Raw genomic sequence first — 12,378 nt, 5'->3', positions numbered from 1 at the left:
ACAGTCATGTGGCAAATTTAAGATTGGGTTGTTTATTAAAAAAATGCAATGCTTTCCTTTGCCTAGTTTTCTGAAATAGGAGTTCATTGTGTAGCCCAGGCAGGCCTCAAGCCCACAGTGACCCTTTTACTTCAGCATTCCAAAAGAGGAAGTCACAGATGTGAGCCATCACCTATAGTGAATGAGTTTTCCTTATCAAACTTAACTATTAAAGTGGTTTTCTAAAGAATCACAGATTTCTATACCAAATAAACAGTTAAGCCTGGAGTGCATCTGACAAAGGAAAGAAAAAGAAATGTGTATACTATTAGCTTGACAAATTTGGCCATTAAAGATAGTTTGAGAGTAATAAAAGTTTACTTTAACAGCAATAACTAAACTATGGCAGAACAGAGAAACCGAGAACATATACCTTCTTACTTCCTAGAGCATTACACAGAATGGCAACTGCTTAAGAAGCACGCTGCTATCTATGTATACTGTACCTCTGGCAAATTAGGCTATGTTACCTCCTGAACACAAGCCTTTTAAAGATTCATTTTCTTCCTGCATATCCTTAAAAAGAACAGATGTGGACTGATACTCAGATATCTGGGCAAGGGCTGCTTTCCCTTGTGTTTCCAGCGTCTCTCTCACCTGTGTGCACGTCCCGCTCTCTGTCAGGTCTCTGTCCCGGTCTTCTAAAGCAGCCTTCATGCTCTTTACCTGCTCTTCCTTGCCTCTTAATCTGACAAGAGAGAAAGAAAACATTTACATGATTATAAAAAGCAAAAATACTGAAGACTGTAAAGTATCTGAAGTGTTCTTACAGTCCAAGTCCATTTGACTATTGTAGAAATAAGTATTTCTACAAACAATTTCAGTATAAAGGAATACAAGATTTGAGATACCAAATAAAGAAAGTCACCTATCACCTATCACTGAACAGTGGATAGATTAGCACAGCTCTACCCCATGTCATCCCACCTAGCCAGCATCGGTAAATGACACCGGCTCAGGTGTCAAATGCATAGCAAGTTTCACATGATCATTAAAATAAGCAAGAAGCAACACCTCCAATTAAGGTATACTTAGAAACAAATCAAAAGAATGAGTGTTTTCACACCATCTCCTTCCCATAAAAAAACAAAAACAAAAAACCTAGCAGTTGTTAAAATATAATGAGAACCAAAAGGACTTTTTAAAAACTTAAAATTTTTGAATCAATTTAGTATCTTCCAGAACACTGAAATCAAATCAAAAAAGCCATAATTTTCACTCAATTTAACTTGTAGGGAAGAGCTATTTCCAGAAAAATACGACAAATGTTACTTACAAGTTCTGCAGCTCCTGGACTTGAGAAGTGACAGACAGCTGAAACACAAGGGACAGAGAACGCAGTTCACAGGCCTTTCCTTGGCCATACTGAGCCTCATGTAAATCTTTATAATGTATACATTTCAAAAGATGAAAGCCCAAGATGTAAGCTAACTGCTCATGCCAAAACAAGATGTGTTTGCATTTAACCTCCTCTTTTTCCAGTGACAGTAAAAGTAAGAAAGAGGGGTCCAGGTAGGTAAGATGGGTATAACTGCCTGCATAAGATGGTATCTCTACAGGAGAGAACAGAAGTCTTCATTCACAACTCTCCATACACCTCCATACAGTATCAGAATGCTTCAGCCCAGTCCTCAGGAACATCTGCACTACAGTGATCTAGTGTCTTCCTTAATTTCCTGTTTATATATGTATTTACTTATGATTTTGTGTATCTTAAATGTGTGTGTGTGTGTGTGCATAAATGTGAAAGGCCAGAAGTCACCATTGTGATTCTAGACTCTTCTACTGTTCTTCGCCTTATGTTACAGGGCAAAGTCTCTCACTGAATCTGAAGCTCTCTGAGCTGGTTAACCTGGCTGGCCAGTGAGGCCCTAAGAGCATCCTGCGTCTACCTACCAGCTCAGGTTCCAGCTGCATGCTGCCACCTTGGCCCTTTACAGGGGAGCTGGCTATCTGGACTCCAGCCCTCGCACTAGCACAGTGAGCACTTTCCCTCCTGTGCCCTCTCCTCAGCCCTCAGTCAGTTAGAGGCAAGCCAGCCTTTATCCTGCTTCCTCTAGGCCCTGTTTCACATTTTGTCAGCAATTTGGGAGGAGCCTCTTCTAAAGTATCTGTCAGTCACTAGGAGCATTCACTCCAACCCTGGACAGGGCTTTGATGAGCTGCTGTAATCTTCATCCAATAGACAATCATCTCTCCTGTACAATCTTGCCCTCTTAATGAAGAGGTGTCAGATTAAATCTCATAAAACCCATCTACCAAATAAAAATATCTACTTTTAAGATCTCCAAGGAAACTTATTTTTTTCTACACTCAGAGGATGAATACACTCTTTAACATATTCTGATCCACGCAGTTTATATTCTGTTTTGCATTTTTTAAACTGACTAAAATAAAATATTAATACAGAAAACTTTTTCTAGAAAGGGGATTAGTAAAAGGTTTAAAAACAAATATAAAAAAATAATTGTAGCAAACTACTCAAGTATTATTTCCTAAATAACAAGGGAAACAAAAATTTAAAGTAGCTCACAAATAACATATACACTAATTCATCTGTCATGCTGTGGCTCTGGGATTTTTACCTGGTGAGCCTTTTCAAGCTGGGCATTTCCTATTTCTTCTTTTAGAACCTCTATTTCCTGTTTCAAAGCCTTGACAATGATAAAACAGACAAGATTGGACAATGGAAAACACACTGAGTTGACAAAGAATGTAACATACGAACACATGAAATCAAATGGTTTAACTCAAGTTGATAAACAGAAAGGCCAGACACTGTTCTCTCTCCTATACCTGAACAGTTTTCTCCTTATTAGCAACTTTGAGAAGTTCAACTTCTAGAAGCTCTTCCACAGACTTGATCTGTCCATCTTTCTCATGGATCCTTAAATAAACAAATCAAGTATTAACCTACCTAGAAATCACTGAGATCCACCAACTAAGCATAAAGACAGCACCACGTCATTAGAAGCCTTTCCAAGCCAAGTCCTGCATTTAACGTGAGACAGTAACTCAACTTCACAGACAGAAGCAGAGAAATACCTAAAGCCCCTTTTCAATAAGAATTTAATCAGCAACTACTAAAATCTATGTATACAAGAAGTTGATGGTATGCTTCAAAAATACACAGAAAAATCTACTATTTGAACCATGAAAAATACTAACACCAGGAGAAACATTGGATTACAGAATTTTAAGCTTACTGCACAATGTCATCAAAGATGACAGGTACTTCAAAAGACATGCATGAAACTTATCTCTCTGTGCAACATAAACTCATTTGTAATAGCTTCTACTAAATGAATAAAATTAACAATTTGATGTCACATAAGGAAAGAATCAATTATGAAAATGGATTTTTTTAAAAAGTTAAAGATAAAAATCTTTGAATTTGGGAAGCACAGCTGATCTCCCTTAATCCACTGATGAGAAATGCTAGAATGAAATCCAACTAATCCAAGGGTGGTATACACTAATATCTCAGCATTTAGGAAGGGGAGGATGGGGGTGTCAGGGGGTAAGATGTCAGCCCCAGGTACTCAGGAAAACCCTGGCCAGACTGCATTAAAAGGGCAGGGAAGGAAAGAAGGAGGGAGAGGAGGAAATAGGGGGAAGCAACATGTGTCAACTATAGATAGATAGATAGATAGATAGATAGATAGATAGATAGATAGATGTGTAATATATGCCAACTCTCCCAAATAAATGGTAAACTCCCATTTAATTATACTAAGAAAACAAGTCAAAATAAAAACCTAATTTATAACAATGTTATCACTTACACTCTCTTAAGATCTTCAATTAGAGACACAAAAGAAACCTAGAAACATAAAAAGATGCATTGTTTAGTACTTTTTAAAACTGTATGAGATAGAAATAGAAGTATATAATCACTAAATTTGTTAGGATAAAAATCAAAAAATGAAAAATTAAACCCAGAAATTCTTTCTAGCTGTTCTAAATGTCATAATGGTGAAAAGGAATAGAATTCTGAAAGTAAGCAGATGAGACTACCTATAATCACAGCCCAAAAGAATAATCATTAGACAAATGCTTAAGTTGCTAAGTTATTCATTCTAACCAGGGGAGAAATCACATCAAAGAAATTGCTTCATTTCACATAGCCTTTTGAGACTCAATTTGTATGTGTAGTCAAAACCCTTCATCACCGTATTTTTAAAAAAGAAAATGGCCAGCAAGATGTTATGCAAGCCTGATGACCTGATTGAGTTCAATCCTACATCACTATGGAAGTAGAAGGCAGTCAGAAGACAGAGTCACTCCTATGTTGTCCTGTGACATCTACAGGATAATCCATGGTACACGTGTACCTTCATACATCCTACACACAGCAACAATAATAATAATAAATTTTTAGAACAAAAAAAAATTTGGTTGGTACCCACCCAGGGACACCTTAGCTTGGGGCTGGAGGGGTGGCTTGGCAGCTCTTCTTCCAAAGGGCCCAGGTTCAATTCCGAGCACCCACATAGCAGCTCACACTGTCTGCAATTTCAGTTCGAGGGGACCTGACACCCTCACAGACATAGATGAAGGCAAAACACTAATGCATATACATGTACATACATCAACAAAAACAAATAAAAAGAGAGTATACTGCTGGGCTGGAGAAATGGCTCAGCAGTTAAGAGCACTGACTCCTCTTCCAGAGGTCCTGAGTTCAATTCCCAGCAACCACACGGTGGCTTATGACCATCCATAATGGGCTCTGATGCCCTCTTCTGGTGTGTCTGAAGACAGCTGCAGTGTACTCATATAAATAAATCTTTTTGTAAAAAAATTGGGCTAAAGAGATGGCTCGATAGTTGAAGGCACTTGCTACTCTTTCAGAGGACCCAGATTCAGTACCCAGCACCCACATAGCAACTAACAACCATCTTCAAACTCCAGAGCCAGGGAACTTGATGCTCTCTTCTGGCCTCTGTGGGTACTGTATGTATATGAGATGCGCAGGCATATATGCAGGCAAAATACTCATACACATAAAATATAAGCAAATTCAAGTAAATAAAGACAAAAAGAACGAAATTTTATTAGGAGTAGTTCACAGAATGCTTACCTTAAATGCAAATAGTTTTGAATAAATTGCAGCTTCTCAAGTAAGTAATCATTCATTGACTAAAAGTTTAATTGAAAATTCAGCCTTGATAAAGAAACGACTTGGGTGCCTTCTCCTATTATGAGAAGAAGCTTGTAGGACCAACAATACGCTACCTGATCACTCTGCTTAGCCTTCAACTCTTGAACTTCTCTCGTCAGGGTGGAGTTCTCTGTTCTTATGGCCTTTTTTCAAAAACATAGAAGCACAACACACTTTTTTATTCTTGAAGCACTAACTAGCTCAAATTAAGCTAGTCCATTCTTCTTCCTCTGTCCTTTTCCCTATAACCTTTACAATTAGTCAACCATTTTGTAATTCAATTATCACTATACATTTCAACTGAGATGCTGACATCCCCAAAGGCAACTGTCATTTGTCAGTTAAGTCACAATAGTTATAAAATCAATTACAACTCTTAATTACTTTCGCAAAAGTCCATGTCACTTTAGTAAACATGAGCAGTGATGATCTTGGAACTGTTCAGTTCCAAGAGGAGCACACATACTACAAACTGCAATGACGACGTCTGCCTGACTGAGGCAGTGAACACTAGAATCATCCTCGAAGCACCCAGCTGTGGGTAAAGCCACCCCGTAAAGCCTTTCCAGGCTTACAGAGACAATGGAGACAATGGAGAAAATGCCTTACATTCAGCTCCTCCTCTCTGGTGGCCACCTGAATGAGTCCAGTTTCCAGTAATTCTTCGACAGTCCTTAACTTCTCATCTTTTTCCTGAATGCTGTAATTATAAATATAAAGCATACATATGAATGACTTGGTCAATGTAAATATCATTCCTAAGTATTTTACATGGATCAACCCCTCTGTCCCTTATTCATTATGAAACTTTAATTCTAGAAAAATTTCTCAGGATCTCAATCACAATGTTAAGGTGAACTCCTTCTCAGAAGTTAGAAAAATTTGCCCAGGTAATGTATGGACTGACAGCAGCCTGAACAAGTCAGTATTAAATGACACCCACAAACATATCACAGGTAACCCTGGCTAACCCACAGCCCAGAAGGCTCTTGTCTATCACAAAGTACCCAACAGTACTTTAAGAACCCAAGCTTGGAAGGGTGGTGGTGGCACATGTCTTTAATCCCAGCACTTGGGAGGCAGAGACAGGCAGATTTCTGAGTTCGATGCCAGCCTGGTCTACAGAGTGAGTTCCAGGACAGCCAGGGCTATACAGAGAAACCCTGTCTCGAAAAGACCAAAAGAACACAGGCTCTTGTCTATCATAAAGTGTCAACAATACTTAGAACCCAGATTACTACCACTACCAATTCTGTGACACAAATTTGAGAGGAAAATATAAAAGTATAAAATGTTTCACCAAAATATAAACAATTAAACTCTTACCATTTTTCCATTTGTTCCACAACATCCTTATTAGGCTAAAAACAAAAACATCAAGAAATGTTTAATTCTACCACGTTTGCATAAGATAAAAATTATTTTAGCAAAAGAACTCTGTGGAAATAGTTTAGGATTCTAAATAGTTCCAAAATTTAGTCCTTACTTGAGAACTATTCACAAGTTTAATTTTTTTATTCAAAAGAGAGTAAGAAAAGAACATGGACATATAGGCTACAAGAAGAAAATGGACTTGCCCTCACCCCAATTCTTAACTTAAGGATATCTGTAGTCACCTAGGAAAATTTCTTCAAATACACAAATTTTACAACTTTAAGGTATGAAATCACAAGAGGTCCAATCCTTTTTTCAATTGATTTTCTTCTACACTGAAGTCTAATATAAACACAATGGCATACATCTTGTTTATAGTCAATGGATTTTGAATATGTAGACACTATGAAAATGCTACTAGACCAAAAGAGAGACTATATTAAAGTGCTAGTGCCCTGCAGAAGCAGCAACACAAATACAGCTCCTTATGAAGCACAGAAAATACACGACATGAAAAATGACCCCATGCCCTTGACCTTTGGTCCTAAAATTCACCCAACTTGTGTTCACATACAAGAGTCACCAGGGTTACTGTGTAACTGGAGGCAAAGATTTCACCCTCAGCATTCTCAGACCTTTAGACAATTTAGTACTCTAGGTGTGGGGTCTTCTGGCCACACCTCATAAACCAATTATCTATTCCTGTTATTTTCTAACTTTTTTTTACCCTATCTCATTATAATCATTTTTAAAAAATAAAACTAATGCTTCCATTGCTAAATCTGAGTCTTAGCATTCCACCTCTTGTATCTGTCAAAATTAGTCCTTCACTACATCACTCCTCAGCTTTACTCATCTCAAACATCACAATGCCCTAAATTCTCTATCTGTAGATCATGAGGACTGCTTTATGAATTGCACAGGAAGACTGCCCCAATGATGAAAACCGTCCCATCATAAAAAAGGAGAAGAAATTCCCAAAATGTATTGCATCAATCTGGTAGTATACAAACAACTCATATAGAAGTCGCTTTTTATAAAATATAATTATAATTATAAAACTCTCACGAAGACAGTTTTTAATCCATGTGCTTCAGTGAATCCCATCTCACAAGAGACACTAAGAGTCCAGCTTACTGGAACCATAATTATTGAGTTGTCCTGGGCTTTCCACTTGATCCTATCTGCTTCTCTAAATCCTAAATTCCGTTGGCTCACTGTTACGACTGTGACTTTTCTCAAATGTAAAGGTTTGTGCCTTCTTACAACACTCCTCTGTGTTAGATCATCACAAGCTGTATAGTTGTATACACAAAGCTTCCTTCCTAGATGGACCCTAGTAAATTTTTCACTAGCCCCTACACCTTATTCTTTGCACTTACACGTATCTTAGAATGTTCTGAATATATGTCAATTCTGTGGCACACCACCAAGCTACTGAAGTTTTTCTCTCAGCCTAGACTGCCCCTCACTATTTGGGAAATTGTTGGGTAAGTTGTCCCCTGTGTCACCTTTCCATTCTTCAAACACAATCTAAGTGTAAACACATGCACAGTTCAGGAACTTAAACCATCACACTTTTCTATCTACCCACATAGAATCAAGTCTCTTCACCCCCAGAGCCTCCACAAAGAAGAAAATGCCTAATGTATACGCAACACTCAAACTCCTTGCGGCCATGTTTATTAAGTACTCTGGTTCTTCAACTCGAATACTGACCAGCATTTTCACATTACTACACTTTACGAACCTAGTCCAATCCTATTACTTCTTCCAGGGTGAGAAACCTAAATCTTCCTAAGTCAGTATGATCAGGAAGAAGTGTTAGGCAAAGAGAAACAATTTCCCATGGTTTTTATTGAGTGACCCTGATGATAAGACTCTTAAAAGTCTACTGGAGCAAAAATAAAGGCATCCTGCTTCTCAGCTTCCACAAGCCATGTCCAGCCACGATGTGGTTTCTGCTGATAAGCAAAGGCTCTTACTAATCTTACTGAGGACACTATCTAGTGACCATCAAACCTGCACACTTGCTCGCTTACTTGGTACCTAAGGACAGTCTCATACATGAGGACTTGGGTCTTTGCTCTTGCTACACCTAAAGAAACAACAACATGGCAACACTACCAGTTCTGCTTCAATAAATTCAACCTCTTCCTCCTTAATAAAACCATCTTGTTGGGGGTAGGGAGGAGGCATGGGATGTGGATCAGTCGGAGGAGGGATGGGGGATGGATAAAATATGGAGTGTAAAAAAGAAAAAAAGGAAAAAGAAAAAAAGAAAACAAAAACATCTGGCAAGAGAACTGAATGTTTTATATCACAAACCTGTTCTCTTAACTGCCATTTGTAATTCTAACTGCTTTATAGGAAAAAGGAGTTTAAAGAAAGTGAGAAATGAAAAGAAACTGACTTTTATCTCTAATTTCACTATCAGTAACAATAAAAGGTGACTACAGAACAAGCCAACGAGTAAGGCTGGCAAGATGGCTCAGGAAGTAGAGGTGCCTGTTGCCAGACCTGGTGACCTGGGTTGAAGCCTCTAGGACCCACAGAGTGGAGGAAGAGAACTGACTCCTAAACCACATCGCAGGCTCTCCTCTGAACTCACACACCCTAAAATATGTACGTATAATAAATTTCTAAAGGAACAACCAAAAGAAAAAGCTTTTTGATTTGCTATGACAAAAGGTTTCAGGCATGACTCAAACCTACCTAAGTCATCCATGTGCCTTTTATTTTACTATGTTCTTCCAAAACTAAGGAACACATTTAGGAGTTACCCATAGCAGACTGAAATTAGCACCAAAAAAATGACTTTCCAATCTCCTTGATTCCTTTAAATAGAAAATTGTGGCTACAAAAATTTATTCAGAACATAAGAAAACTCTATGCCATACTACCAGATGCCATTTAACAGAACATGTAAAGTGTTCAAAACATTACATAGAAAGGTGAGTGACGTGGCCGTGGTGATGCACGCCTTTAATCCCAGCACTTGGGAGGCAGAGGCAGGCGGATTTCTGAGTTCAAGGCCAGCCTGGTCTACAGAGTGAGCTCCAGGACAGCCAGGGCTATACAGAGAAACCCTGTCTCGAAAAACCAAAAAAAGAAAAAAAGGTGAGTGACAAAAAAAAAGACAATTTTTTTTCAAAAATAATTATTTCCACAAGTGTGATTGGAAATATTATGTAAAATAATAGAAAAGCATATTTCATGGACCGTAGGATCTATTGGGAAAACGTTAGGTTGGTGATTTAACAGTTACATAAAGTTGGAAAACTTTAGTTTGGCAGAAAACAGAAGTTTATAAAGTTGTACTTTCCATTTCTTTTCTATTGACAAATATTTTGTTAAAATGTTGAGTATATTTGACAAATACAAGCAAAGGCATTTAGTTTTCATTTCCTTATTTATATTTTATTTGAAGACCCTATAAGCTAAAAGGGGGTCTTAAAGATTCAAAATTTGGGCGGGAGAGATGGTTAAGATGGTTAAGAGCACTGACTGCTCTTCTGAAGGTCCCGAGTTCAACTCCCAGCAACCACATGGTGGCACACAACCATCTATAATGAGATGTGACACCCTCTTCTGGTGCTACAGTGTACTCATCATATACATAAAAAAACAACAACAAATACTTCAAGCAGCAGCTACTTACACTAATAATATACTTGCTTAATTGTGAATTTTAAAACAAAGAATGAAAGTATCTCTAAAGGATAGCACATCCTTTAGAGATACTTTCCAAAAACTTACAAGGGAAACAAAGTTTATATTCTAATGGAACGTGCAACAGCAAGAGTTTCTAGACTACTTTTTTCTAAAAATTCTTATATTTATTTACTTATTGAGAGAGCATGTGTGATTGTGTATGTGCAAGTATATGTGGGTGTCAGAAAGCAGGTGTGGGGGTTGGTCCCCTCCTCCTACTATGTGGCTCCTAGAAATCAAAATCAGGTCCTCAGGACTGGTGGGAAGTAACTTTACCTGCAGAGCCATCTACCATCACCTAGAACACTTTCTAACAGTGGAACTTGAAGGGCTTATGTGAGAAAATGTGAAGGCAACAATGGAAGCACACGACTGGATGCTGCTTACAAAGCAGTGCATGAGTGTGTGTGTATATGTGTGTGTGTGTTCATTATCACATATATATTATCACATATACACAATTAGAATATTCATATGTATTCTTAAGAAGAAATGGTTTAGTCTATGTGTAAAGCACAAGACTAAGCAACATACTCAGGTTTTGCCATTCAAATCTAAAAACCATTCCATGCAATCTTGGTGTGGGAGACTGAGTAGAAGAGCGGGAACCAGCACTGAGACACACCTAAGTTTCAAACCCATTCTTCTTTTAAAAGATAAACAAACATATTGCCCATTAGGGTAAGGCTCCAAGAACAGAATTTTTTTCTTTTCCTTCTTTTCTTCAAAATGCTTATAAGAAGATTAACATCTCCTTCTCAGAGATGCAAAATTGAAGGAAAATTTTGAAGCATAAAATGAAGGGTAGTTAAAAGGCACACCTAACTGTAAGCACAGTCTCTCATCAGCTGGCTCCTGCTCATACCTTCTCTCCACACTACCCATGACCCCTCACCTGTTGAGAAACAGCTGCCTGCAGCTTCTCAACTTCCAACTCTAACAACTTATTCTGGTCACTCAGAATCTGGAAGAAAGCAGAAAAAGGTAATAATGCAATCATGTGAATCGATTTCTGAACAAAGCAAACCCACACAGTTGCTTTAGGTGTGGATAAAAGACTGAAGGGTTCCGTACAGACATAGAAATTCAGAGCTCAATGGACAGGGATAAACACTGCCGCAGCAGTGAAAACAGCAAAAATATTCACAAATGTAAGATACTCGTTTAAAAAAATGCCAAGAAATGCTTAGGAAAAAAATCAATTTCAAACATTTAATTTCTGATCAGATAAAGTACAATTAGGCAAAAAGTCTAGTAAAAATTCACTATTCACATAAAACACCAAATAAACTAGGGAAATAATACGAATGATTGTATTTAAGAAAAAAAAAAGCACTTTCAGTGTCATTGTAATTAAATTTATATGAAGTTGTCTGGGAAGGCGGAACTCACAAGCTTGCTCACACACCTTAAATTCTTCCATTTTGCTGGCAACCTCACGCTGCAGCTGCTCCTCAAGCAGTCTTATTTTATCATCCTTAACGTGAATACTACAAGAAGAAGAGGACCAGTTAAAACTAGCTCATACAATCAAGGTTCGGGGCTATCTGCACAAGCCTGAGCTGGAAGCATCACTGCACATAAACACTTATGCACGTGTCCCTGCACGGAGCACATTACTCGCCTCTTCTGCATCTTTTCCACCTCGTGTGCGGCAGCAGCCTGCATTCAGAATACAATAAGAATCTTATCAGCTCAGCAAACCATCTCAACTACTCACTCAGTCACATAAAAACTTGTGTCTCCAGATATCTGGAGTAAAGCTATAGCAAACTATGGTATTCTATGCTTTATTTATTGTCCATTATTTTTAACTTCTCAGAGGCCAATTTTCTCTAATAAAGGTTTTCCCTTTACATATTAAACAGAAAAATCCAAAAAGGGGTTAACATACTACAACTGTTTTAACAATTTCTTCTATCTCAGAAATGATTCAGTCACTGTACCATACATTAATTCCAATATGAATCAGTGACATCTAAGCGGTCTGTGCGTACGCTCTTAGTAACATCCCACAGCCAAACCTAAGTAACCAGTATAGACAGTATTTCTAGACAGAAAACTGTGGTTCACAGACTCAAAAAAAA

The 12,378-nt window shown here is 37.9% G+C and overlaps 1 protein-coding gene across 29 annotated transcripts in view; it reads right to left on the bottom strand.

The window, feature by feature from the left end:
- The window catches only part of Ktn1 (kinectin 1), a 123,038-nt gene that overhangs the window by 32,917 nt on the left and 77,743 nt on the right, over positions 1 to 12,378 (bottom strand). For 16 of the 29 annotated variants that reach the window (XM_031362475.1, XM_031362486.1, XM_031362478.1 and 13 more), the window contains 11 exons: positions 11,916 to 11,953; positions 11,700 to 11,781; positions 11,187 to 11,255; positions 6,530 to 6,564; positions 5,813 to 5,903; positions 5,278 to 5,346; positions 3,825 to 3,862; positions 2,836 to 2,926; positions 2,625 to 2,693; positions 1,316 to 1,353; positions 637 to 727 (listed from right to left, as the gene is read on the bottom strand). In XM_031362475.1, coding sequence (XP_031218335.1) covers positions 637 to 727; positions 1,316 to 1,353; positions 2,625 to 2,693; positions 2,836 to 2,926; positions 3,825 to 3,862; positions 5,278 to 5,346; positions 5,813 to 5,903; positions 6,530 to 6,564; positions 11,187 to 11,255; positions 11,700 to 11,781; positions 11,916 to 11,953 — 711 coding nt within the window. The remainder of the gene's footprint in view (positions 1 to 636; positions 728 to 1,315; positions 1,354 to 2,624; positions 2,694 to 2,835; positions 2,927 to 3,824; positions 3,863 to 5,277; positions 5,347 to 5,812; positions 5,904 to 6,529; positions 6,565 to 11,186; positions 11,256 to 11,699; positions 11,782 to 11,915; positions 11,954 to 12,378) is intronic. The other 13 variants (XM_031362504.1, XM_031362487.1, XM_031362494.1 and 10 more) reach the window with 2 other exon arrangements.

Source organism: Mastomys coucha, unplaced genomic scaffold (assembly GCF_008632895.1).
Source record: "Mastomys coucha isolate ucsf_1 unplaced genomic scaffold, UCSF_Mcou_1 pScaffold9, whole genome shotgun sequence".
NCBI lineage: Eukaryota > Metazoa > Chordata > Mammalia > Rodentia > Muridae > Mastomys > Mastomys coucha.
Note: the sequence above shows the minus strand (reverse complement) of the source record. Positions and strands in the feature narration are given on the sequence as shown.